This window comes from Aricia agestis, chromosome 13, assembly GCF_905147365.1.
Source record: "Aricia agestis chromosome 13, ilAriAges1.1, whole genome shotgun sequence".
Taxonomy (NCBI): domain Eukaryota; kingdom Metazoa; phylum Arthropoda; class Insecta; order Lepidoptera; family Lycaenidae; genus Aricia; species Aricia agestis.
The window spans coordinates 1,053,110-1,078,348 of NC_056418.1; the positions used below are offsets into that span (position 1 = coordinate 1,053,110).

General features: G+C 39.1%; 3 protein-coding genes across 8 annotated transcripts; 2 read left to right on the forward strand and 1 right to left on the reverse strand.

Moving 5' to 3' along the window:
• The first annotated feature begins 420 nt into the window (after window positions 1-420).
• On the forward strand, window positions 421-20,432 carry LOC121732872 (protein piccolo). 5 transcript variants are annotated; one of them, XR_006036449.1, is made up of 8 exons: window positions 421-641; window positions 713-798; window positions 2,444-2,605; window positions 3,345-3,451; window positions 3,541-3,669; window positions 3,754-4,850; window positions 4,937-6,422; window positions 20,422-20,432. XR_006036449.1 is itself a non-coding variant. In XM_042122872.1 (7 exons), the coding sequence occupies exons 1-7, from the start codon at window positions 602-604 to the stop codon at window positions 6,214-6,216; spliced, it is 2,901 nt and encodes a 966-aa protein (XP_041978806.1). In that variant the 5' UTR covers window positions 421-601; the 3' UTR covers window positions 6,217-6,782. The 5 variants fall into 5 exon arrangements, 4 of the variants coding, with proteins under 4 accessions (XP_041978806.1, XP_041978810.1, XP_041978809.1 ...); XM_042122872.1 differs by lacking the exon at window positions 20,422-20,432 and having other exon boundaries at window positions 4,937-6,782; XM_042122874.1 differs by lacking the exons at window positions 421-641; window positions 713-798; window positions 20,422-20,432 and adding an exon at window positions 1,173-1,505 and having other exon boundaries at window positions 4,937-6,782.
• Window positions 7,931-9,105, reverse strand: LOC121732895 (acyl carrier protein, mitochondrial). 2 transcript variants are annotated; one of them, XM_042122921.1, is made up of 4 exons: window positions 8,891-9,105; window positions 8,585-8,701; window positions 8,436-8,549; window positions 7,931-8,263 (listed from the first exon to the last, which is right to left on the reverse strand). In XM_042122921.1, exons 1-4 carry the CDS (start codon window positions 9,053-9,055, stop codon window positions 8,084-8,086), a joined length of 576 nt encoding a protein of 191 aa, XP_041978855.1. In that variant the 5' UTR covers window positions 9,056-9,105; the 3' UTR covers window positions 7,931-8,083. The 2 variants fall into 2 exon arrangements, with proteins under 2 accessions (XP_041978855.1, XP_041978854.1); XM_042122920.1 differs by lacking the exon at window positions 8,436-8,549 and having other exon boundaries at window positions 8,891-9,104.
• LOC121732875 (protein HID1) lies at window positions 11,497-23,907 on the forward strand. The gene is made up of 17 exons (XM_042122879.1): window positions 11,497-11,627; window positions 11,699-11,912; window positions 12,326-12,474; window positions 12,878-12,931; window positions 13,300-13,499; window positions 13,935-14,076; window positions 14,277-14,348; window positions 14,691-14,885; window positions 16,739-16,829; window positions 18,455-18,685; window positions 18,881-19,045; window positions 19,557-19,695; window positions 20,321-20,421; window positions 21,714-21,820; window positions 22,387-22,565; window positions 22,877-23,035; window positions 23,480-23,907. Exons 1-17 carry the CDS (start codon window positions 11,562-11,564, stop codon window positions 23,541-23,543), a joined length of 2,328 nt encoding a protein of 775 aa, XP_041978813.1. The 5' UTR covers window positions 11,497-11,561; the 3' UTR covers window positions 23,544-23,907.
• Window positions 23,908-25,239: the final 1,332 nt, after the last annotated feature.

Below are 25,239 nucleotides of genomic sequence, written 5' to 3' on the forward strand. Positions count from 1 at the left end.
TGTAGAATCATAGTCATAGAAAAGCTGAATAGTTAACAAAGTACCTACAACCTAAAACAATATACTTAGAGCTAGTTATTAGTAATGAGTATTGATGAACGTTATCGGATGTAGCTTGCCATCAGGCGTTCTTTGTTCTATTGTTTACACTTTCCAGTGTTGCAACTTTAAAAAAATATATTTTTTAGACTATTTTATGAACTCTTAAAAAGCCTGCAACTTATATAAGAATTTGATTTCATTCAGTTATATCACTCACACAATACTAACTATATTTCATTTTAACTTTCGTCGTTAAAAGAAATAAGAATACGAGGATAAAGGGATTCAGGATTATCGATTTTAACCATTGACACATCATAGATCATCGATCTATAGCTTTTGTCTATGGATCTCAGCTGTCAGTGACATTAGGTAGACGAAAGGTCGAACGATTATTTATTTCTAGATTTTAATTTCTCAATATTTTCTTACATGAATAAAAAAAACTTCCAGTAAAATGGGTTTTGTGTGAAAATCCCTAGCAGCAAATAGTTGAAAATCTCTTATCAACGACGATAATAGCCTTGGGAAGTGTGAGTTACAGTGTGATTGCTACATAATGTTTCCTACGTCGCAGCTAGAAGATAAATATAGTAAAAGTAAGATATTAACTTGTATGTTTGTGTTTCAAAATTTAAAAACCATAACTTATTGTGATATCTTTTTTCAGTAAGAAAGAATTTCTGTTTCTATCTGGATATACCAGACGTTAATCTGTGTAGATCTATATCTCGAAGACTGCAAGAAATGGGACTGGTAAGTTTGTCAAATGTACTTTAAAGTTTTTTATCAGCTTTTTTTCATTTAGATACTTTTATATCAAGATCTAATATTACAGAAATGTTTAGATGTTTCAAAGATCGCTGTCGCCTGTCATCTACATTTTTGTTCTCATATTTACGTTCCGTTTCATACTGCAGTGCTACATAACTAGTAACACTGAAATGTAGTTTTATTCGAGAACATCAGATGTTATTGTGTTAGTACCTATCAATAATTTTATTCATATTTTGTATCTGCATTTATTTTACGTTTCTTCACAATAAGCTTTTGTAGATTTTATTTAATAAAATTCTTTTCTTAATAACATCCAAAATAAACAGAAACGGAACGCAAAATTTTTAACCAATCAGAATCTTGCTCCCTCCCTAGCGACAGTAGCGCCGCTGGTGAAGAAAACATAAACTAAAACAAAATATCTCCATCTTGTGTGACAGATTTGTGTTTGTTGATACTTTTTCGATTTTATTAGGCAAATGTGTATAAAAACTGCTGAAAACTATCAAAAACATTGCATAAACTGGTTATTAACACATAGTGTAATTAATAAAGTGGTTTCTTTAAGTTTATATTACAATAATTGTATTGTAATACTGGTAGTGACGAAGTACCCGTCTCCGACTAGTATATAGTTACTTATTTTTGCGATAAGCGGCGCGCGGGGCTCCGCGGCCTGTTTTATTGTAAGTATATAACACGTTTAGTTTCTTTGCATATGTTTTTCGATTGTTATATAGTCAGAATTGTTTTGAAAACAGTTTAAAACTGTGTTGATAGAGTGGCCAGTTACGCGCGTAGCTTGTATTCGATTTTAGGTCATCTTTTGTATGCTCGCGTTAGAGTCGCTGCCGCACGGCGAAATGCAACGGGCCGAGGCCGCGCGCTTCGCTCGATTACGCTGCGTTGCACTACATCCATTTAAAAAGCTGTTTGAAATGTAGTTTTCTTTGGACTACGCGTGTGTATTCTTAATTTTTGACAGTTGATATTGTCGAGAGTGCGGTTAAAGAGATGTGATTCTTAAGCAAGTAGTAATAAGTACGAAATTGGCACGGGTTAATTTGGTATATTTTTTACGCGGGATGTTTGGCGCGATGTTACGGAGGGCGCGATGGCTCGGCGGCCGGCGTCCGATTATGTCGACTTTATTTCAAGGAAACACGATGAGTGTGCGATGGCTCGTAATACGGCGCGGCCACACGCGCACATTCGCACCGCTCCCGACGAAATTTGTAATGCTGTACTCACAATAGGTCTCAATAACCTATGTCAGCTCACTTCTATGTTTGCATTTGTATTTTAGGTCAAATATGCACGAATAGCGCAAACATGTCACATATCATGTTTTCACAATTGCTTAAATAAAATATGCTCAGTCAGCATTAAAAATAACTAAAGCATAACCAGCAATAATAATTCAGAAGTATCATATTTATTCAATTTGTAACTTTGTTTTTATCAGAACCTCACATTAAAAAAATTTACAGTTATATGTGATTTTTTTCCATTATTATTGTGAGAATTGAACATACAATATGCTAAACAGTGTTGTTGCATAAATTGAATCATAATAATATATAAAATTATATTTAGCTCATACTTATTCATAAAATACTTTCAGCGTGAGGAAGTGTTCCTATCGTCACGGGTGACACACGTGGTGGGGGAGGGCCGAGCACGATGCTTGCGTCGTGACGGTACCCGAGCTGATGCCATGCTGGAGCGGCTGCGAGTCCAGCCGCTGTCCACACAACACAACTACGTGCAACTCACTGTGCAGAAGGTTACCATCTATTAAAATACCACTAAATATGACATTGAAATTAAAAAAACACTTGAGTGTAACAACATTCTCTCTGCCTCAGATAATAATTTAAAAAGATTGCAAAAAAATAAATGCAAGTAATTGATTTTATTATGTTGTATACTTTATTTAAAAAATATTAACATGTCCAAATGTAAATTTTGGGTTGGGAGAATAATTATTATGTTGATTAAAAATTATGTTGTTATACATATTTTATAAACTTAATGAATGCTATTCTAACATTAAGTTGTATTTTTTTTTTACAGTAAAACTATTTGTTCTAATAGTTATAATGGTGAAATTAAAATAAAATATTATGTAACAACACAATAGTTAACGCCAATAATGCTTTATATATTTTTTCATTAATAAAACTTTAAATTATTAGCTTAAAAATTACTAATGTTAGTTCACTGTAGGTTATGTTTTTATGCATGCTCTAATTTTTCCTAAAACTAATGAGTCTTCTATTCTGTTTTAATATAAATAAATAAAAATACTGTTTAATTCATCAAGCCCCATACGGTCACCCGCGACCAAGACACAATAGAAATTCTATTGTGTCTCATTTTTCCACTATCGATGGGTTAAAAATAGTCGGTTTCACCAATTATTGCTTATAAATTTTTGTGCCTTTTTAAAGAATTGATGACTCATAGTAGCGACTGCTCTAATTTTCTTGTATATATCTATAGCATATTTATTAATCTTTCAGGCTGTAAGTCTTTTGGATAAACTGTATGACACATTCTTCACCAGAGCTCGTAAAGCGCATGTCAACTACTTCAGTAAACCTTATATCAAGATAGAGTTTTTGGACAAGTATGATTGGCTTATAATATTATATAGATCTAGTATGTGATATACTTTAGTAAGCTTAGCAATTTCTAACACGAATCTCTTTTTTTCAGGGCATGCAGGCCTATTTACAAGGAGTTTGATAAATGGCCACGAATATCTCTAGAACACGATCTGCCAAAAGAGAATAAGGAAAAGAAAGAGAAAAATAAAGTGGAACCACTGGAAAAGAGTGAACAAAAGTAAATAAATTCATATTACGACACTCTGATAGATACACAAATGAAAAAAATTGTAACAAAGTGTTTTACCTTTTTTATTTCCAGAATGACAAGGAAAAGTCGGCCAAGTCGGAAAGCTGGATACTGTGAAATGTGTAATACTGATTATGTAGATGCAGCTCTTCATAGACGGTCTCCACACCATTTGGCATTCGTTAGAGATCATACCAACTTCATTGCCCTGGATTCGCTCATATCTTCTGGAGCAGACGTGGCAACATTCCTCGACAAGGCCACTCCAGTAAACGGGGAGAGGAGGTCCCTTAGAAAACTTTGTAACGGAGACGCCGAGAAGAAAAGGACAAAGCAATCTCAATCACCAGATTTGAATGGAAGTGTTAGCCCAAAACGTAACGGATTAGAAGAGGAGAGAAAACATAACACAAGGTGTAGCAAAAGGACGAGTGAATCCCAACCTTCAGAAGACCGACAGTATTATAAAGTAGTAGGAGTTAGTACAAAACTAAGGTCGAGTGGCGGATTTGCCAAGCAAAAGGAATCGTCGCCCACTGTCAATGGAACTAAGCCTATAGTCGTTAAATTTAGAAAAGTGCGCAGATCTGAATTGTCCGTTCTCAGCGACGAAGCTGAGCAGTTCATGTTCCCTAAGAGAGCGAGTTCTACAAGTTCATCTTCATCAGACGATGATGACAAAGATGACGCGCTACCACTGAAGCGCAAAACACCTCCTCAACCGCCACCGTCCATTGAGAGGCAGCGTCAAGCTAGGCCTATAGCACTAAAGGAGGAATCGTCGGAAGAAGATATGTGGCCAGAAGATAAAAGAAGAAGGAAAAGAAAAGTGCCGCCAGTAGCTAAGCGGTCGCGCAGAGTCTCCAATAAACCGCCACTGCTCGAAGTCGCCATCCAACCCCCTGAACCAGAGCCTAAAGTCGAGGAGGCGGAAATTCCGCCTTCATTGACCGAGGAGACTCCACAGCCTGAGGCTGAAATTAGTCCCCTTCGAGAGGAGCCTATAGAAAAATGTATGAAATGGGAGGACGGCAAACTGAAATATACACCAGCTGTGGAGCAACTAGAATTCGCTTTTGAGTCTGTCCCCAAAAGTGAGCCATGGTTTGAAACATTTAAAAGACAAGATCAAAATAAAGTAGTTGCAAAAAATGTTCCTAGATATTTTGGTAAATATTTTTAAAACTTTTTATTTTCATATATTCATAGAGTTAAGTATAAAAAATATATTAATTGAATGTTTTCTTTGTTTCAGCATTATACTCCAAATCTCCAAAGTTACCTTACGAAATTGGCCAGTTACCACCACTGAAGCCAAACTGTTGTCCTCTTAGTGACTTAGTGAAACAACGAGAAGAGAAGCCTGGGCCGTCTCGGTCGTATGGTACTAGGGGAATGAAGAAGGAGAAGATGAGAAAACGCACCGCCGCCATTTTAGCTCTCGAGAGTCACCCTCGAAAGTCACCTAGAGAACATGCCTCGACTCTCGCGATACTCGGCTCGGCTGGTCTGCTGCACAGGAGACGCAACGGCGATGATGCGAAATCGACGGCCTCCGAGGATACGCTAAGTGACACGCACAGTCATCTAAAGATTGAACTTCCACTCCTATCAGAAAATCAAGAAGCATCAGAGAGGCTGCAGCAATTTTTATCTGAAGTTTTTGATGACCCCGCAGACCTCGATGTGTGCGATGAGCTGCTCGACAATAACACAAATATCATCGTCGGCAAAGATGTCCCAGATGTGTCGAGTTTAGTGTCCGAGTGTGAAGGTTGTGATATCATACGTAATGAGATCGATGCCACCGTTGCCAGCCAACCGAAGAGCAGAAGGGGAAAATTCAAAAAGAAGAATAAAACTGGGTGGCCTAACAAGAGAAAGACGAAAAAGAATTCTAGCGCAAGCAGTACAGAAACAGATCTTAAAACTGAAAGTACGGGCAGGTCTTCTATTGAGCCCCCCGATGACGAAACGACGCAAAGCTCCATTAGCGAGGAGGACACCATTTTATCTGAAACTGAAAAGGATGAGAGTACGGTTATAGAAAAGTCAGATAACGACTCTAGAAATTCAACCGTAGAAACGATGGATGTCGACTCCGAGGGAAAAGACTCCGAAGATCAACCCTTGAAACATACTCTTAGAAAATCCAAACTAGATCTTAAGAATAGTACAAAAGACGATAAAACTTCATCTCAGTCATCAGAGGATTCTCAGGACAAAGACGTAAAACAGAAAAAGAAAAAAGGACTAGATAGACTGAGCGATTGGCCCAAGGATGAGGAGCAGTCGAGTAAGCTCACACTAAGAAAGTCAAAAGTAGAATTAAAGGATAGTGACAAGGATGATGATAAAACATTGTCGAATTCCTCCGAAGAGTCTGAGGATAAGGAGAAATCTAGAAAGAAGAGAAAGAACTTTGATGGAATGGGTGGGTGGTTACAGCCTATAGTGAGGGTAGCAAGAGTGGATCCTAACGCTGGTCGGAGACTACGGTCGGCAGGCCGAGTGCGGGGAAGTCGTTTTAGATAGCGTTCGGTTTGTGTTAGAATAAGTGGATGAAAACTTTAAATTTAAAGACATTTAAACTTTGATCTTAAAAACACTTGTGTCTTCCCATTCTATAATGTGGAATCTACAAATTGACGTACGCAAGTTTTGTAAACTTACAATAGAAATGTTACATGAATATGTATATTATAATTGTAACTATCACTAATATCAGATTTATTTAAATAGTACTACCCTGTTTATATCACTAAACAAAAACCTACACAAAAACTTAAAAATCATTAGACTTTGTTCCTTGTAAGTTGTAGGAACTGACAATTCAAATATTTATTTGTAAAGCTACATATGAGATACATTTTAATTTACTAAAGAGGACATTTCAATATATTGCTGTAAGACATAACTTCCTACTAAGAAATAAGTTGATAAAGTATTGTATTAAAGAGAACAACAGCTTTTGATGTCAGTATAGAACAGTGGTCCCCAACCTTTTTTTCATGCGGGCCACAAACATGTCTTTGTCTTGGTGTTGCGGGCGCAACAAAAATTTTTAGGGTTAAAAAATAATGTTCTTCAAAATTAATTATTTAAAAGTAAAAAAAAATCATGTCACTTTCACGACGACTACATTATTTTGCCGGTGGGCGTGAATTTCAAAGTGGTTTAACATTACGCGGGCCACAAAGTCCCAGTGGGCCGCATCCGCGGGTTGGGGATAGCTGGTATAGAACAAAGATACCTTTGTATCTGAGGTAGTTATATGTTGCTGACCTGTGGTTATGTTTTCAGAGCTTAATCCTCTTCTTTTGGGGTTGATTTTTTGATTATGATCTCATAATAATAGTCCTAGTAATATCTTAGGTCATTATTTGATGATTTTTCCTAGAAATCAATTTTAAAAGGATAATTAATTATTCCCAGTTGTATTGAGAATTTTATACTATGTAAGCTAATTTAATTTTCCTTATTTATAGAAGTTTGTTACAATATTTTTATTTAAACTGTTTAGGGATCGGTCCCGTGTTTTGTTGTTGTATATTACTAATTATATCTGTTAGTTGTCTCACTTTTAGAAAAGACGAATATCAAACATTTCACCATCAAAGTTTCTATACACTAAAACCATAATATTTATCTCCTCAAGAATTATTATTGATCTGTATAAACTTCAAAAGTAGTGCACCATTATGTGTCTAAATAATGTAAATAGTATATTTTGTAATATATTAAAATATTATGTAGAAGTTGTCGTGCGTAAGTGAGGTGCATTTATGTTGAGCTTAGTGTGTAAATAATGTTTTCTTTTGTATGCTTAGTTATTACTTTTTATTATTATTTGGATGAAAGTTGTTAAATGTAAAACTTCGTCAATAAAGTTAAGAAATCCTATTCTTGCATTTTCAATTACATAAGTACTAAAAACATTTGTAAGCTATGCTTGATCAAAGTTATTTATAAGTTTACCTCAATTATATTAGGTACGAAAATGTCTTATTATCACTTGATATTCTAACTGCACTGATTTTGATAAAATTTGTTTAGGAGATTCTGTAAGCCTCAGGAAAAACAAAAAACCAGTTCCAGTGCAAAATAAGGTGCAGGCTATGCAGGTAACTTCTTGTATATATTATTCAGAAGAAAAAATGCTACTGACAATAATTGAATCACAGATATTATAATATAATTTTAGCATACATTGAAATAACAATTTATATAAAAAATAAAAAACACATCATCTAATCTAACAGGCATATAATTAAAAACAATGTACATTTGCCGACCCCATACATTTTCTTTTGTGGATTGTAAGTAGTAAGGAAATAAACAGACTTAAGTCTAACTGATGGCTGAGTGTCTACAGTAACTGAGATTTGTCTGTTACATCAGATTATTCAAAAACATCTTCCTTGTCTGCAATGTACTGGACAATATCTTTGGGTCGCACTAATCTCTCAGCATCAGAATCGGGAATTTCAAAACCAAACTCATCCTCCATCGCCATTATGACCTCCACATGGTCCAAGGAGTCTAGACCCAAGTCATTAATAAAGTGTGAATCTAGGGTGAGCTGAAACAAAGAAGTAAGGTTATAAACAGTTTTACCATGCTATTTCGATCCATGAACTCTAAAGTGATATCATCTGGACTTTTAATTATTTATATGTTAAAACATACAAACTGATTATTTGAATACTGGCCTAAATTAGAAGTACTTAATACATTTTTTAACAAAAATCTACCTTCTCAGGAACAATTTTATCATATAGTTGCAATACTAGAAGCACCCTACTACGAATAAGTTCGAGTGTTAGCGGAGGCCCGTGGCTGTAGTTCCGAACACCGAACTTCGGCTTCTGAAACAAAGTTATCAATAATAAAAAATAGGTACCTGACTAGCACTCAGTTTGTCGAAAGCTTTGCACACTTTCAGGACTCGCTCCTCTATTTGCTGTTGCGTTATCTTAACTGTAGTGTCGATGGTCGCGAATTGCCGAGCATTTATCACCTAAACATTACAGTAGTAGTACGTTATGCAATAACAAGAGGTTTAGGTTATTAAACTGTACATTGATCTTATTTTCAAAATTTTGTGTATAATATAAATTTAAACATTTTAACATACAAATTTATAATAAAATATCGATACAAACAGGTAGTAAACGAGATAAAAATAAGAAAATCGCAAAGAACTTACCCCATTTTGTAAGTGGTTATTGTATACTTTGCTTATTGTTTTAATCGTTCGGAACTTTTGTTGTAATGCAACGGTAGATAGTCTGCATACTACCGGTGTTTTATATGCTGAGGAAGTCCTCAGCAAACCGTTAAATGCTGTTCGCACTAGATTTACGGCAGCCATTTTCGCTAAAAATTCAACTTCCAAGCACGACAAAATATGAACGAAGAAAATTTTATTGACGGGTGACAACTGTTTTTTTTATGAACGATGAAACAGCGATGAGATCACGATATAAATCTTTTGCATTCTAGATAAAATTATTCTACAAAAGTGAAAGATCTACAAAAGGTGAAAGTGAGAATTAACTTCCATTCAGAGTTAACGTTTGGTTACCGTACTTTACCCTAAATAAAATTTTATCAATGAATAAGGAATCCTAACGTTTATAACTGCTGATCCACACTCGCGCGCGACAGCACGCCGCGAACCGCGGCGCGGATCGCGCCTAATGCCAAATCTACACTAATCTACACTCGCAAAGTTCGTGACATGTCCGCAGTGAAGTTTGCGCTCTTAAGCCGTATTTATCTTACTCTATATTATAAACATAATAAAAATTTATAAATGAGCTATCTAACACTAAATTTTTTTTATCGGACCAATAGTTCCTGTGATTAACGTGTTCAATCAAAGAAATAAATATTTTTTAAATCGCTTGACAAAATCGAATCTTGATCTAAATGACTATGAAAATTACCAATGGGTATAGACTCATAATCATGGGATGCATAACTTTATATGGTATAATATGGTAGTGATGATGAATGTAATTTGCATAGTAGCATATTCTTTCCGTTTTTAAAGCAATGCAAAGGAGTTCTCTCAGCACCTTCCCAATCTAATCATGGTATACCTTGGTGCAAAATCTTACTTGTTGATTGCATATGCTTAGACTACTTCCCACGAAACCGAAGTCACCACATGTTTCCATATAAATTTTAAGGAGTTCCCTCGATTAGTCATGGCTCCCAGCATCAGAACACCACTTTTGTGAGTATAGTACCAAATTGGGATGATACTCTGTACGCCAAAAGAAAAATTTTGAAAAACATAACACCTCGCCCATTTTGAAAGTCAGTTAAAAGTTATTATTTTACTTTATATATATATATATATATATATATATATATATATATATATATATATATATATATATATATATATAACACATACACACACAACACATAGGCTACAATTTTAACTGACTTTCAAAATGGGCGAGGTGTTATGTTCGTTTTTTTATATTCAACGATTACTCCGCCGTTTGTGAACCTAAAAATATATATATAAATATTAATAATAAAAATAAAAAAATAAATATATATATATATATATATATATATATATATATATATATATATATATATATATATATATATATATATATATATATTATTATTATTATTATTATTAAAGTAGGATTAATTATATTCTGTTCACTAAACAATGCCGGCATGTCTTGTATGGCAAAAGCCCTTATTAAAATAAAAATTAAAAAAAATCTCTTTGTCGCGGGACAGAAAACCGACAACAATCGGGGAACGGGCCGCGAAGTGCGAAACATATGCGAATCGGATCTCTCACTCATGCTTCGCAGGAATTTCGCGGCGTCGCGCACAGTTCGCGCGCGAATGTGGATGCGGTCGGAGAACCAGCCGCGAAGTGCGAAAAATATGCGAATCGGATCCACACTCACGTTTCGCGGAAATTCCGCGGCGTCGCGCGCGAGTGGGGATCGGGCTTTTTATCTGTGTAAAAAATAGTGATGGGACTCGAATCAAAATTGAGTATTGGAATCACCACGAAAATAATCGAATCGTGATTCGAATCAACCTTTGATTCGAATAGACTGTTGATTCGAATCAAATCTTTAATTCGAATAGATTGTTGATTCAAATCAAATCCTTATTCGAATCACGATTTAAATCAATAATCATACAGAAATACATAATTACAACGAAATGAAGCTGTATATTTATCATTCTGTCTGTGTCTGCTACGCTTTCACGCATAAACCACCGAATCGTTTTCGATAGGAGTTACTATAGACCTTTGGAAAGGACATAAGCTACTTCTTTTATTCCACTGCTGGGAACTATATCACGTGTAGCCAACGAGTGCGCAAAGCTAGCACCTTACGGCCGTTTTCAATAACGTATCTACAGTTAAAGATAGATAGCTATCCTCGATCAACAGTAAGCTGCTATCTATACGTAATTTGCGTTTCATAATCAACGATAGGCCCAATGAGAGCTCGCGTCTCTATAATCGCACTGAACATTACCTTATATGGTACTAATCTTTCGCGGGGCGTTGCATTGACGTGATTCGAATCAGCTCGTGGAGTTGAATCAGCTCGTGAATTCAAATCAGCTCGTGGATTCGAATCAACTCGACAATTAGAATCAATTTAAAAACTGACTCGAAACGAGATATAAATGTCATGATTCGAATCAAATGTGATTTGAGTCCCATCACTAGTAAAAAAGGTGATGATTGGTGTCATAACTCATAACAGCTGTCAAAAATTTGTCTTATGTCAAATTGTCATAGTGATTTTGTTTGTGTGTACGTATGTTGGAAATGATTTGATTTTAATTTATTTTTCGAAAGAAAACTCGTAGAAATGGGAAATGCGGATACCAAGTTAAATTTCCGAAAAGCTGTAGTTCAGCTGACATCAAAATCTCAGGTCAGACCATTTATAATCGCCCACACAAATGGTGTTCACGTACCTCGTATTGATTAAAAATATATTTTCAGCCTGTCGATGCGTCTGATGATAGTTTCTGGGATCAGTTCTGGTCGGAGAGTGTGACTAACGTTCAAGATGTGTTTGCCCTGGTTCCCGGGGCCGAGATCCGCGCCCTGCGCGAGGAGTCACCGAATAATCTTGCCACTCTCGTGTACAAAGCTGTTGAGAAATTAGCTAAGATAGTAGACAACAGTTGCCGCACGCAGCGAGAACAACAAACTGGTGAGTAATTTTGTTCTGTTCGTGTAATCTATAAAAGGTAATGTTCTAATGACACTGCAACATTAACATTTGATAAGAATTACTACTACTACTACTCATATTTTTTAAGAACGTTTAAGAAAGTGTGTAAGCATTTTTCCTTGAATAAATTTTTTGTTTGATTTAGGTACTTAATTCCTTCTTAAAACCTTCAACCAACAAGGGAAATTGTTTTATCAAAAATATAATTCATCAAAATTGAGCTTGCATATTCTTTATATTCTGTAGTATCTTTGCGTACAAGTTTTTTTTAAATCGCTCCGTTTTGGGCTAATTTTATTATATAATACAACTATATATAGTTATAATTATTAATTTGTAAATTTCACAGCATTAAACTGCGAGTTATAATTATTAATTTGTAAATTTCACAGCATTAAACTGCGCCAGGCTTCTAACACGTCTCTTACCGTACATGCTGGAGGAACCGGAGTGGCACAGTTTTTTCTGGTCCTCCTTGCCTCCAGCATCAGAAAGTGAATCTGGCACACCTCTAGCACAGTCACTTATTAATGCTATATGTGTGAGTATTTTAGTGGTTGTTTTAACAATAAATGTTTTATAATAAAGGGAGATAGGCCTGGAGATACTGACACAAAATTCTTGGTCATTGTACCAGTATGGCGGTTTTACAGGGGTATAATTACATAAAGGCCAAAAGGAAAATGATGGTCATAGCACTCGCACTGGCAGCCCAAACGCGTAGGCGTTAATCGAACGTGTCGGAAAAATAACGAGTGTCGAACGATTTGTTCCACAAAAATGCTTGTATTTTTAGATAGTCGAAAAAAAATAAGTAGGCGAAAGCGTAATGCCATACTTGTCAGGTGCGGCTTACAGCCCGCCATGTAGACTTTTTGAAAATATTTGTTTCAAATATATTCAGTTTAATTTTAATTTATGTAAAATTAAATTAATTATTTCAGGATCTGTTATTCTGCCCAGACTTTACTGTGGTGAGCACCAAACGATCAGGCCCTGTGAGTATGACTTGTATAATTGTATTCTTACTTGTAGTATTTAACCCCCGACAAAAAAGAGGGGCGTTATAATATACATTGATTATGGTCATCCTACTACGTCTATCTGTTTCTATTTGCTCAATAATCTCAAAAACTATGAATCAAACTAGCACAATGCAGACAGAAGGAGAAGGATAATTTTACCACTATAGCAACCAAAATATTATGTTGACTAAAACCAGAAGAAACCTAAGCACAAAAATAAGAAAAGTATTATTACTAGAAAAAAAATGCTTTATAAAAAAAAATTGCCCAATATAATGAAGATATCCTTCGCCAATTGCCACCTATAATATATTTGTTTTTTTTTTTGTTGCGGTTGTCAGGAGCGCGCCGAGGAGCTGTCATCGTTGGACAGCTGCGAGTACATATGGGCGGGGGGCGTGGGGTTTGCGCGGTCGCCGCCGAGGTGCGCGCAGCACGAGGCGGCGCGGACGGAGCTGCTACGGCTGCTGTTGACGTGCTGCAGTGAGACCATCTACCGACCACCGAGTAACGCCGCGACGCATCATAACAAGTGGATCGCGTGAGTTGCTTTTACTAGTAAGCCATATTATGAGGTAAGTATTTTATCTCCAATATTTTCTCCATAGCAGTAACTTGTCAAATGCAAAATAGGGTGTCATTTTAATCTAACTGGATTGATATTTGATTTAGCAAAAAACACAATTATGTTTTAGATTTTATTAAAATTAAGCTCGCAATTTCTTTCAGCATTTTCCGCTATCTTCTCTCTCCCTCCAATAGTTACAGATTTGCACTGCTCTACCTACTTCACCTGCTCCACTTATACTTTTTGCTTTAGAATGAACAACACTTTAATTTACTTGTAAACAAAATATTTAAAAAAATAATCTTGAAAATAGTAATTTCAGAATGTCTAGGTGCAAAATATTTACCACTGGTTTGCGAACTAGCCCGGCGTAAAGACGCGGCGTCATTATAATTAGTGTCTCTACAGCTACCTCACGAGTCCGGAGAACCGTCACGCGCTGCCGCTGTTCACGTCGCTGCTGAACACCGTGTGCTCGTACGACCCCGTCGGCCTGGGGCTGCCCTACAACCACCTGCTGTTCGCCGACACCCTGGAGCCGCTAGTGGAGGTATACTAACACTTGACGACGTCCGTGGCTCAGTGGTTGAGCGCGTGGTACCACAAGCCCGGGGTCACGGGCTCGAATGACGCGACGGAACAAAGAGTTTTTAAAGTTCTTGCCGGTGGCTTTATCCAGTTATGCCACAAGATCTGTGTATTTTTATGTTACTTGAAATTTTACATTGAAATATAAAATTGTTATTGCAGGTTTCTCTCCAAGTGCTGATCGTCACATTGGATCACGATACTAATAATGCAGTCAGTGAAGACTCTGATGAGGTAAATCCCTTTATTGATTTATTTTTGTTCAATCCTGATGGGATTTAACAAAAGTAAATATGTTTAAAATAATGTATAGTCTGTCAAAAAAGTGAAGAAATTGAAAAGTGGCAACATCGTAGTGTCATCCCTTTCAAATCAATCTAAGAAAAAAGGGATGACACTACACGATGTTGCCACTTTTTAATTTCTTCACTTTTTTGACAGACTATAAAACGATAGTTACTTTTCTTTGACACTGGACACTGGCAACTGTACAAAGTAAAAAAAAAAGTTTGACATTAGCTGTCATCTGTCACTTTACCCGATGACAGCAGCATTCACCCGTCATTAACGTTTCAGCGTCTACCCGACAACCTGTTCATCAACTACCTGTCGCGCATCCACCGCGATGAGGACTTCGGCGTGGCGCTGCGGGGAGTGGCTCGGCTGCTCAACAACCCGCTGCAGCAGACTTACCTGCCCAACTCCAGCAAGCGCGTGGCGTTGCACCAGGAGCTGCTGGTGCTGTTCTGGAAGATGTGCGATTACAACAAGGTGTGTACCATCAAAGAAATCTATACTTAATATTATAAAGCTGAAGAGTTTGTTTGTTTGAACGCGCTGATCTCAGGAATTACTGATCCGAATTGAAAAAATCTTTATGGAAAGGCAATAGCGTGTAAATAGCTAAATTGCCTGCGGGATAATACAAAGTTCTCAAAATAAAACACTCCGGAATCCGTATAATGCCCGACTAACCTCTTCCATAGTCAGCAGGGGGTGCTCCTCAGGCAATTGCAGTAGCAGCAAGCCCGTTGGATCATGTAGGAGCAAGATGATTGTCTTCTGTAGCGCGTGGTCCGCTCCGGAGCGTAGCTGAAGTACTCTTGAATTTTGATGCACTTTGGTCGGCTGACCACACAAAAAGTTCACAGTGATTATATTGAAAAACCAAAAGGGAAAGAAACTTGAAATTCCAGCTGGATTAAGCCTTTTCAATGAAAAATATCAGAACAAAATTTTCTCGTATGCCGTCAAGCCCGGTCCGCGGCGAAAAAAGCCAGCAAACACTTGTCATCTGTCAAGTGTCAAAGATATTATGTATTCTTCGTCTTCTTCCGACAGTGGTGAATTGCCATATTATGTTAAAGGTTCATCCAACGGTTGATGAACAGAAACTCCCAAACTGAGCTACATCCCAACAGTGGAAATCAAACACAACACAAATCCAGATTCCAGAGTGTAATTTGAGAACTCGTTATTTAGTTATTAAGGAAATTAAGGAAATATCATATTATATTAAATTATAACAAAATTAAGTGCACAACCGCTTTTAGTGTTAGATAAGTTCTTTTATCGCGGAAGGCTTTAGGCTATATATTATCGCGCTAAGGGCCTCTTTCACCACTTCCTGATAAGGCTATCACCAATTAACTTGACAGATCGAGTATGGAGAATCTGTCAAAAAAGTTGTGAATAGCCTATTAGGCACTTTATCAGAAAGTGGTGAAACAGGCCCTAAGACTAATAAAAGCGAAGAAGCAGAAGAAAATGTGGAAAAAACGGGGAAAGTTATTTGAAAGGGCTTATATCGCAAACTACTGGAGCAATTATCATTTCATTTGGCACAGATTCAAAGTAGACCACCTTATGTATCACAGGCTATTTTTGTGGGCAAATTTGTGAAATTCCTAATTTGGGCGTAGGCGATGCCGCGCGGAACGTCTTTTTGATTAATATAAGCCGTTTACATTCAGCCACTGCCGGCAATATTGGCCTGAATGCCTTCTGCGGCAGTAACGACGTGAGTGAGTTTAAGGCCGCGTTTCCACTGACGCGGAGCGGAGCTTAGTGGTGCCGAATTGACCCATCACCATGCTCGAAATCTTCGCTCCGCTTCGCTGTCATTCCGCTGGAATAGCACGATTGGTCAATTCAAAGTAGACCGTAACAACGTCATTTCTCGTTTGTCTCGGGCCCAGGTTACAGGGCTGAATATAAATGACGCTATAGGCAGATGGTGAATCTATAGTTTTTGATCAGTTTATGACGTCAACTCAAACAAGCAACTGTACCTACTTACTCCTTTCTGTGTCAAATGATAAAAAATTCGTTGTTTTAATTATTGTAGATGTGATAAAATTGTTCAATCTATCAAACTATTGTGCAAAGCTTTTATCGCGGGCTATAAGCGCGGGGGCCGAATCAAGAAATTCCGTAACGAAGAACACCTAACATTCGTCTAACGTCGGTTTAGTTCTATAGAATTCGGCTCGGTGTGGTTCGGGGTGTGGTGTGCGTGCGACTAGACGTATGCGAATTATAATCGCATAAGTTGTTAAAAATGCTATGCAATAGCTTTACCACGGCAGTCCCTGAGTGCGTTATTACGTATATTTTTGTTTCAGAAATTCATGTACTACGTGTTGAAGAGTAGCGACGTGTTGGAGATACTCGTGCCCATACTGTACCATCTCAACGACTCGCGCGCTGACCAATGTAAGTACCCATTAAAGCATCTTGCAGACGAACTGCAGTTGTATCTGCCTTGAGTTGTATCGACGGCAGTTGACGACTGCAGTTGTGTCTGCCGTTGGCAAGTGCCGTTCGTCTGTAAGAAGCACAGACATAAATCAAGATAGATACCGCATGTCCCTCCATTTGTATGAAAACGAGCGTGCCACTTTTTACCTACCTACTGTGACGTACCGATGATAAGAAATGTGTCCATTATCTAAGCCAACGTTTCTATTCGAATTTCTACAGCTCAAAACGGCACAATTAGGCATTTAGACATTTTAAAAATTCTGATTGACGTCCCATACCGATAGTAGACTAACAACTTTCGGAACAGACTTTCGAAAGACGAGCATTGCTCGTCGTTTGGGAACGCGATATGGCACGCGAAGTACATACACATGCGGTATCTATCTTGATCTATGTCCGTGGTAAGAAGCCGAAAATGCTTGCAGGCGTATGGACAGTTTCACAGAAATAAATTAAGATAGAAAGGCGACGCGCGTGCGTTGCTAAGGAATCGCTCGTGTCAATTTTTGCTTTGCTTTTAGTTAAAACAAATAACTTACCCGTGGAAAGAAATACCTCCTTTTGACCGATTCACTTTCGTACTTCTTTTTTTACAATTAGACACTGCACAATGAGGCATTTTTGCAAAACCGCTCCGGTGTAATAAAGTCGAGACGTACGCGCTGACTAAATGAACGTTCAACAAATCTTGCTCACTTGTGCAAGATTGAAACACGCGTACTCCACCCGCTTAGCCGTTCTATCTTGATTTATTTCTGTCAACAGTTTACATTGCAACGTGACTTGGTGATAGCATTTTAAATGAGCCATTTAAAGGAATAGGCAGCCCAACACCGCTGCAAGTCTATCAATTCAAGGTGTTACTTTTAAGCTTTTGCATAGCTTTTATCGTGGGCTCTGAGCGCGGCGTCCGGCGTGGCGCATGAAATTCCGTAACGAAAAACCTAACCCCTACTCCGACCGCCATTGTCAGACTTCGGCACGGTGTTTATGTGCGTGCGACGAGATGCATTATTATTTCATAAGTTAGTAAAAAAATGTCCCAAAGTGCCACACGTATTTTTTTGTCTACTAAATCGCTTCAATTTGAATTGCAATTTGGACTTACCATTAGGAAGCGTTAATAAATAGATAACGGAGTTTAATTATCTCTCATAAAAAATTACGATGTATTATAATTTCACAAAAAATTTTGGTCTTTCAACGCCGATACTTTCTCTGTGAACTCTCTAGAAGGAACACATACTTTTAAGCCCGGACGCACATTGTCCGAATTCTGATCAGAAACAGTTGAATTTCGCCGGACCGCCACCCCGCACACTATCCGAAATATCCTTCCGGCGAGTTCGAGATCACTCGGCTCAATACGTAAGAGACAGCGCGGACGTTCAACTGTTTCTGATCAGAAATGTCGTACAATGTGCGGCCGGGCTTAATATTACGACTTAGTTTTGTTACTCCATGTATATCGTAATATAGGTAGTAAGCCACCCAAATATGATAAAATAAAAATCTGCTGTGATCAATGATAGGTCATATATTTTTAACCCCTTTTAATTAATGAACCCCGCTTGCAGCGCGCGTGGGTCTAATGCACATCGGTGTTTTCATCCTACTCCTGCTATCCGGGGAACGGAACTTCGGCGTGCGGCTCAACAAGCCCTACAGCGCCAGCGTGCCCATGGACGTGCCGGTGTTCACGGGCTCCCACGCCGATCTGCTGGTGGTGGTCTTCCACAAGATCATCACCACGGGACACCAGCGTCTGCAGCCGTTATTCGACTGTCTTCTCACTATATTGGTGAACGGTGAGTAAGAGTTTTTTTTGGAGTGAAGTTCCTTATCGCGCGTTGCGAAAGGAGGCTAGACGGAAACAACTTCATATAAACGCACCAGCGTGGCGTCAACTGACGTGCACGCACTTATACAAACCTCTGTGCGGCACGTTTTACTAAAGTATTGTTCTATGCTGAGCTATTGTTACCAGAATCCCTCTTCCATAGTGTCCCCATACCTCAAGACGCTGTCCATGGTGGCGTCGACCAAGCTGCTCCACTTACTGGAGGCGTTCAGCACGCCGTGGTTCCTGTTCTCGCGGCCCCACAACCACCACCTCGTGTTCTTCCTGCTCGAGATGTTCAACAACATGATACAGTACCAGTTTGATGGTGAGTCACGAATGTTGCCACTGGACTTTGGAGTGGATTATTCTAGAGTTGTAGATTCTAGATGAACATGAATTTCACGGTTGGTGGTCATCATTTTGATGTAAATAAAAAAAATTATGTCTAAAAAATGCATTTAGATTTTTGACATTACAACTTTTTAAATTGTGTTATCGACCTTCTGTTTCCCAAGTGCCGCGATGTAGCTAAGGTCGCGGCACTTTGTGGCAAATAGAATTTCAACAGCCTTCATTGCTGTAGAAGTTCTATCGTGTCAAATAGATATCTTCTTCTTCATTTTATTTATGGCTCCTTTGTGAATCGCCAATGTCATATATTATCGTGACACATGACAACTGCTATAAAGACAGCAGTTTGACACGATAGAGACTAAGGACACATCGCGGCACCTGGTGGCAAAAAGAATTTCAACAACCCTCATTGCGAAATTTTGCTGTTTAAAACCTTGCGTTAAATATATGTTGATATATCTTTTTTTTATGTATATGTGCAGGCAACTCGAACCTGGTGTACACGATAATCCGCAAACGCAGCGTGTTCCACGCGCTCGCCAACCTGCCGCACGAGCGCGCCGCCATCGCGCGCACGCTGCGCTCGCGCACGCCGCCGCCCCCGGACACCGCGCTGCCCAGGTTAGTAGAACGGCCTTTCGACTCTAAGCGCGACAATTTTACATTCACTATCTTATATTAAATATCTTCCTTACTTGACACTCAGAGAATGTTGCAAAGTGTTGGTTTGCCACAATAATAGAAAAATTGGCAAGTTTGGTGCTAGTCGCCATTATAAAAAAGTAGTCTAAAAATAATTGCTTTCTAGAAACGTGGTGGTGATTTAATACGTTTATTTATTACAAAGCTCCCATCATGGCAAAATGCAATGTGACGATGCATTAAGATGATACAACACTGTCGCGTCCATAAAGTTAATATACCTAGCGGAATAGAGAAACAAAGGCCTGAGCAAGAGAGATGTCACTATCAGTAACACTGCGTGGTAAAAAGAGACGTGTGATACATGACAGCAGCACTCTTTTTTTGACGTCCAGTCGGCACGTGCCGCACGTTGACAATTTAATCTCATAGAAATTATGTTCAATCATGCTTGTGTAAGTGTATACGTACACATATTTTACACACAGATGAAACCAATTTCGGTTTCATTTGACAGCTCGAGATTGTTGCTCTATTCCGCTAGGTATATTAACTTTATGGTCGCGTTGTTTGTGTCAAACTTTTAATAAGTAAACTTGTATAGGTCGCGCAGCTGTGAGAGTATCGAGGCGGCGATGGAGGGGTCGCGGCCGGCGCAGCCCGCCGAGCCCGGCACGCTCAACCCCACCCTGCCCGACACACCAGGTAAATACTACTCGCTCCAGGCCATTAAGGGGGGAGGGAGAATCCATCGTCCTTGTCTCTTCACTCTTACGCCCGTCCTTCATATGCCAGGTGAATAAGGACAACGCGGAATCGATGCCAAAGTAGTTTTCTCGTAGTAGTTTTTAGTAGTTTTCTTTGAAATTTAGTACTCAAATTAGTAGTAAAATTATTAACGATTATTCCCGTGGTGCTTCCCCTTCAGTTCTTTGACTTTCGGTGATTGCAACTTGTGCTGTCTCCCGCTTTGTATGGGGAGGGAAACTGGAATTCTTCCCACTCCTATTTTCTTCTGATTAATTTCATTGCGGGTCCCAAGACAGCTTTAGCATGTCCCTCGGGCTCCCTGAGATCATATCAAAGGGTTTTCGTGGTTGGATACCGCTGTCGATCCTGTAGTCCTACTAAGAAACCGTTTTGAGACTCAAACAATCGGACGAGAATACCGCGTCCTGCTCTGACAACGTCATTTCACGTTTGTTACAGTAGGAGGCGGCATTCTCGTCTGATTGTTTGAGTCTCAAAACCGTTTCGTGATATGGGCCCTGGCGACACAGGAGATACAGTGCTGGGAATGTGTGGTGGGCCTAAGCCCGACAAAAAAAAGTAGTTTTCTCCTTGATTAATAATCGGCATTAGAATGTTACATTATGTATTAAGATATTGACTCAGTTGAATGCACCGTTTTCACAATTATTTTTTGCCGCTAGGGCGCTTGCCCATACAAATCATAATAAAAAATTTGCTCTTTCAGCGCTGCTACTTTCACAGTGAACTCTATACAAAGGACACATACACACCCTAAAGTATTATAATTTTGTTTTGCTACTGTATATAAGGTTTTTTTTAAATGAAATAAGGGGGCAAACGAGCAAAAGGGTCACCTGATGGAAAGCAACTTCCGTCGCCCATGGACACTCGCAGCATCAGAAGAGCTGCAGGTGCGTTGCCGGCCTTTTTAAGAGGCAATAGGGTAATAGGGGAGGGTAGGGATGGGAAGGGAATAGGGGCACTCCCCTTTTTTTGGGCCTCCGGTAAACTCACTCACTCGGCGAAACACAGCGCAATCGCTGTTTCACGCCGGTTTTCTGTGAGAACGTGATATTTCTCCTGTCGAGCCGGCCCATTCGTGCCGAAGCTTGGCTCTCCCACGTCAAGGTTATAGGTATTACTTGAAAAAATCCTAAACCATGTCATTTAACACTTTACACTTTGCATTTAAGTATTACCTAAAGTTTATATTAGTCAGACATTAATCGGCATTATAACGTTAGCGATATCGGCGATGACGGAGCGGGAGTCGGCGCACCCGGCGGCGAGCGCCGAGCTGCTGCCGCGACGCGCCGGCGACGGCCGCGACGACGATGACGCCCCCAAGCGGGTAAGTACTAGCAGAGAAGTTGATTCCTAGCCAGATGGGGGGCCCACGTAGTTTGGTCGCGTTACGTAAAACCCAGCCGGCAGATCACGATACGACTAAATGACTTTGGTCCGTCAACTGCCTATGAATCAGTTTATTCGATGGCACAAATAAATAAAACAAGGGACCATCTATAAAGTACCTCATACGATTTTAAGATTTGTAGACACAGGTGGTTACATTGGTAAAACTTGCAGTATTTCCTAACCTTACTTTCTGCCGCGCACTGTAAAACTCTGGAACCGACTGTCACCAGCAGTATTTCCGGACGTATACGACCTGCAAACCTTTAAGAAGAGAGCGTATTTTCTCTTAAAAGGCCGGCAACGCACCTGCAGCTCTTCTGATGTTGCGAGTGTCCATGGGCGACGTTAGTTCATAAAAAAAGTTTAACAATACCTGGTACAACAAAACAACAAAAACCAATTTTATCCATATGCAATATTTTTGTTAGTGAGTGGCTTATAGAAGTTTAACTCTTTCCTTGGCGTAAAACACTTTCAATTTCCATCTCTTTTTGTCATCAGAAAGACAGTATAAAGTCTAGTGGTGGCGGCAGCGGTGACGGCGGTACTGGTGGGGAGGACGGCGAGTGGTCGGCCAGCGGCGAGTGGGTGGCGAGCTGGCGCGGCCGCCTGCCGCTGCAGACCATCATGCGCCTGCTGCAGGTGCTCGTGCCCCAGGTCGAGAAGATCTGCATCGACAAGTGAGTGAAGTTGGGGAAAAGTGGGTGCTTTGTGGTAGTGAAGTGTGACCGGGTTATATACTTACTATCAGAGAAGTGGATTCATAGACAGTTGACGGACCTACGTCATTTGGCCGGTTTATGTCAGTTCAATGTAATTTACGCTAACATTACTCCTCGCGTACACTTATAACTACATAACAAACAGATGGAAAGAAGAATAGGGAATATTCTTGTGTATATCAGTGGCGCCATCTAGCCTTATATAGATTTTTTAATTCAAGAGTAACTGTTCCAACAAATTGTTCCAAATTCAAACGCGACTGTTCCAGGGGTCTGACGGACGAGTCGGAGATCCTGCGGTTCCTGCAGCACGGCACGCTGGTGGGGCTGCTGCCGGTGCCGCACCCCATCCTCATCCGCAAGTACCAGGCCAACGCCGGCACCGCCGCCTGGTTCCGCACCTACATGTGGGGCGTGATATACATACGGTGAGTGAACCGATCGGGGAAATCGATTCCTAGTGTCTAAACACCATGCCGAAGATACGCGGCCGAAGTTCCGTGGCCGATATTACGGCCGACGCATTCGGCTGATATGACCCACGTTAAGAGCCGAAATTACGCGGCGGAAATTCAGTTGCGTAACTTTGTCCGAGTACTCAGTGTCTCGAACGCCGCCGAATTGACGCCGAAAAAAACACATTACCGCCGAATCGCTGCCGAACTTACGCTCGACTGAAGTTCGGCTGTACGCTATAACGCGACGTAATTTCAGCATGGTGGGTCATCGCTAATTTAAAATACATTGCAGGCGTCTTCGGCATGGTGTGTTTAGACACATGTTAATATTTTTGTTAGTAAGATTGTTAGTGCGTAGTAAAAATAATTATATCAATTAAAGATGAGATAAAATGACGATATCTTTTATCTCAGAAATGTGGACCCTCCCATCTGGTACGACACGGACGTCAAACTGTTCGAGATCCAGCGAGTGTGATCGGACGCGGCGTGTGAACGGGACATAGCTTATACTCCTCCACGGTGCGTGTGAGGAGGCCTTACCTTTAGATGTTGTTTACACTCTGTTTAGACCCGATTTGATCTGAATGATTTTTTAGTTTCCGATGTTTGCCGCTAGGTAAACCCACAGGAAGCGCCACCTACTGGATTTGTTTTGTCAATAAAAATTTAACATCACTATTAACTTTTCCACCTGCTATCGAGCGAAGCTATGCAGCAATAGGGTATTTCGTGACAATTGTCGAGTCAAATAGCTGTCATATTATGTCACGAACATAAAAATCCTCAATAACACTTATATTTGAATTATTTTTGGAACGAAGTTCCTTATCGCGCGTTGCGCAAGGGGGCTAGACGGAAAAAGTTGTAACGACACTTTTTTAGTACCTGCGAAGTAGAGGCAGAGGGCGTTGATGTGGCGATGACGTCAACTTTAAATTCTACCATTCCTCTATGGTGGGAAATTTGAGTGGCAAGATTTTGATATATGCCCCGTACATTATCTGTCAAGCTCTTCATTAAATGTTTATTCATCATTAAGCCCAGGCGTGCAATAGCGGCCAGGCCGCAACGGCCAGGCCATCGAAAGTATGGTGTGGCCGCAGGTCGTGTTGCGGCCAGGTGCGCGTCGTCTATGGCGGTTTCATATGAAGGTATCTATCTCGATAGCCGCCGCGGCTTGGCCGCTAGTGCGCGCCCGGGCTAAATGTATTTGAGTGCGGCAGAGTGATATTCGAATCGGTATTTTTTCACGTTCGGATTAAATTGGATCTCAACAGAGTATAGTACGATAACTATGTTTCGAACCCTTGTATATTATAATATATCTTTTATATATTAATCATTTTAAATAAGCAAAAAATAATCAATTGAAAGATTGTTATGCTGCTAAATTATGTGGTCCTTAAGATCTGATAATAGGAGGCATGTTATTATAAATTTATAAAACGTTTAACCATTTTATTATTTAATACTTTAAATATATTAATTACCCACTGAATAATTTTTGAATAAAAAACTTATTGTAGTTAATTGCAAAAAAATCAATGAAATATTATGTTTGTACCATAATATTATTTTTTTTTATTTTGAGGCTATTTTCATGATAAAATATTAAATATGTATGTAGTATTATATTTAATTAAAGTTGCCTCTTCTTTTTGCACATCATTTCGAAATTAATATAATATGTTATTATTATTATTATATTTTTTATGTTATATTTTTATTATATTTACAAAATATGCGATTATTTATTTTGAGACCTTAAATAAATTTTTTACATTCCGACTATTCGTAACAGAACATTATTTTTGCTTATCTTGATGCTTATAATATAAGCTAAATATTCTTTTTTTTGTGTTCAAGCATAAAGCCTTATAGATTCGTCAATATAGACAAAATATTGTATAGATTTTAAATACTGACATAGTTTTTGCACTGTAAATTCTAAGAATCACAGTATACAATGGTAGCACATCTTTGTAGAAAGTAATTAGTGTATGCGTACGCGCCGCCTAACCGCACGCACGCACGTATCTCGCTGCTAGTGGGCGGAGACACTGCCTCGACATTGCGTACGCGTTGGCGTCCGGCGCGCACGCATACATTTAAACGGATGGCGCTGTGTTTATTGTATGTTCTCAGTTCTACTATTCTATACTGTGCAAGAA

What these genes read in the sequence shown, in the direction of transcription:
- LOC121732875 (XM_042122879.1), top strand. Translation starts at nt 11,562, where the DNA reads ATGGGAAATGCGGATACCAAGTTAAATTTCCGAAAAGCTGTAGTTCAG. An exon ending in CACCCTGCCCGACACACCAG is followed by an intron (nt 20,422 to 21,713) that starts GTAAATACTACT and finishes TTATAACGTTAG; the next exon opens with CGATATCGGCGATGACGGAG. An exon ending in ACGATGACGCCCCCAAGCGG is followed by an intron (nt 21,821 to 22,386) that starts GTAAGTACTAGC and finishes TTTTGTCATCAG; the next exon opens with AAAGACAGTATAAAGTCTAG.
- LOC121732872 (XM_042122872.1), top strand. Translation starts at nt 602, where the DNA reads ATGTTTCCTACGTCGCAGCTAGAAGATAAATATAGTAAAA. An exon ending in TGCAACTCACTGTGCAGAAG is followed by an intron (nt 2,606 to 3,344) that starts GTTACCATCTAT and finishes TTAATCTTTCAG; the next exon opens with GCTGTAAGTCTTTTGGATAA. An exon ending in AAGATAGAGTTTTTGGACAA is followed by an intron (nt 3,452 to 3,540) that starts GTATGATTGGCT and finishes TCTTTTTTTCAG; the next exon opens with GGCATGCAGGCCTATTTACA.
- LOC121732895 (XM_042122921.1), bottom strand. Translation starts at nt 9,055, where the DNA reads ATGGCTGCCGTAAATCTAGTGCGAACAGCATTTAACGGTTTGCTGAGG. An exon ending in ACAAACTGAGTGCTAGTCAG is followed by an intron (nt 8,550 to 8,584) that starts GTACCTATTTTT and finishes ACTTTGTTTCAG; the next exon opens with AAGCCGAAGTTCGGTGTTCG. An exon ending in ATAAAATTGTTCCTGAGAAG is followed by an intron (nt 8,264 to 8,435) that starts GTAGATTTTTGT and finishes TCTTTGTTTCAG; the next exon opens with CTCACCCTAGATTCACACTT.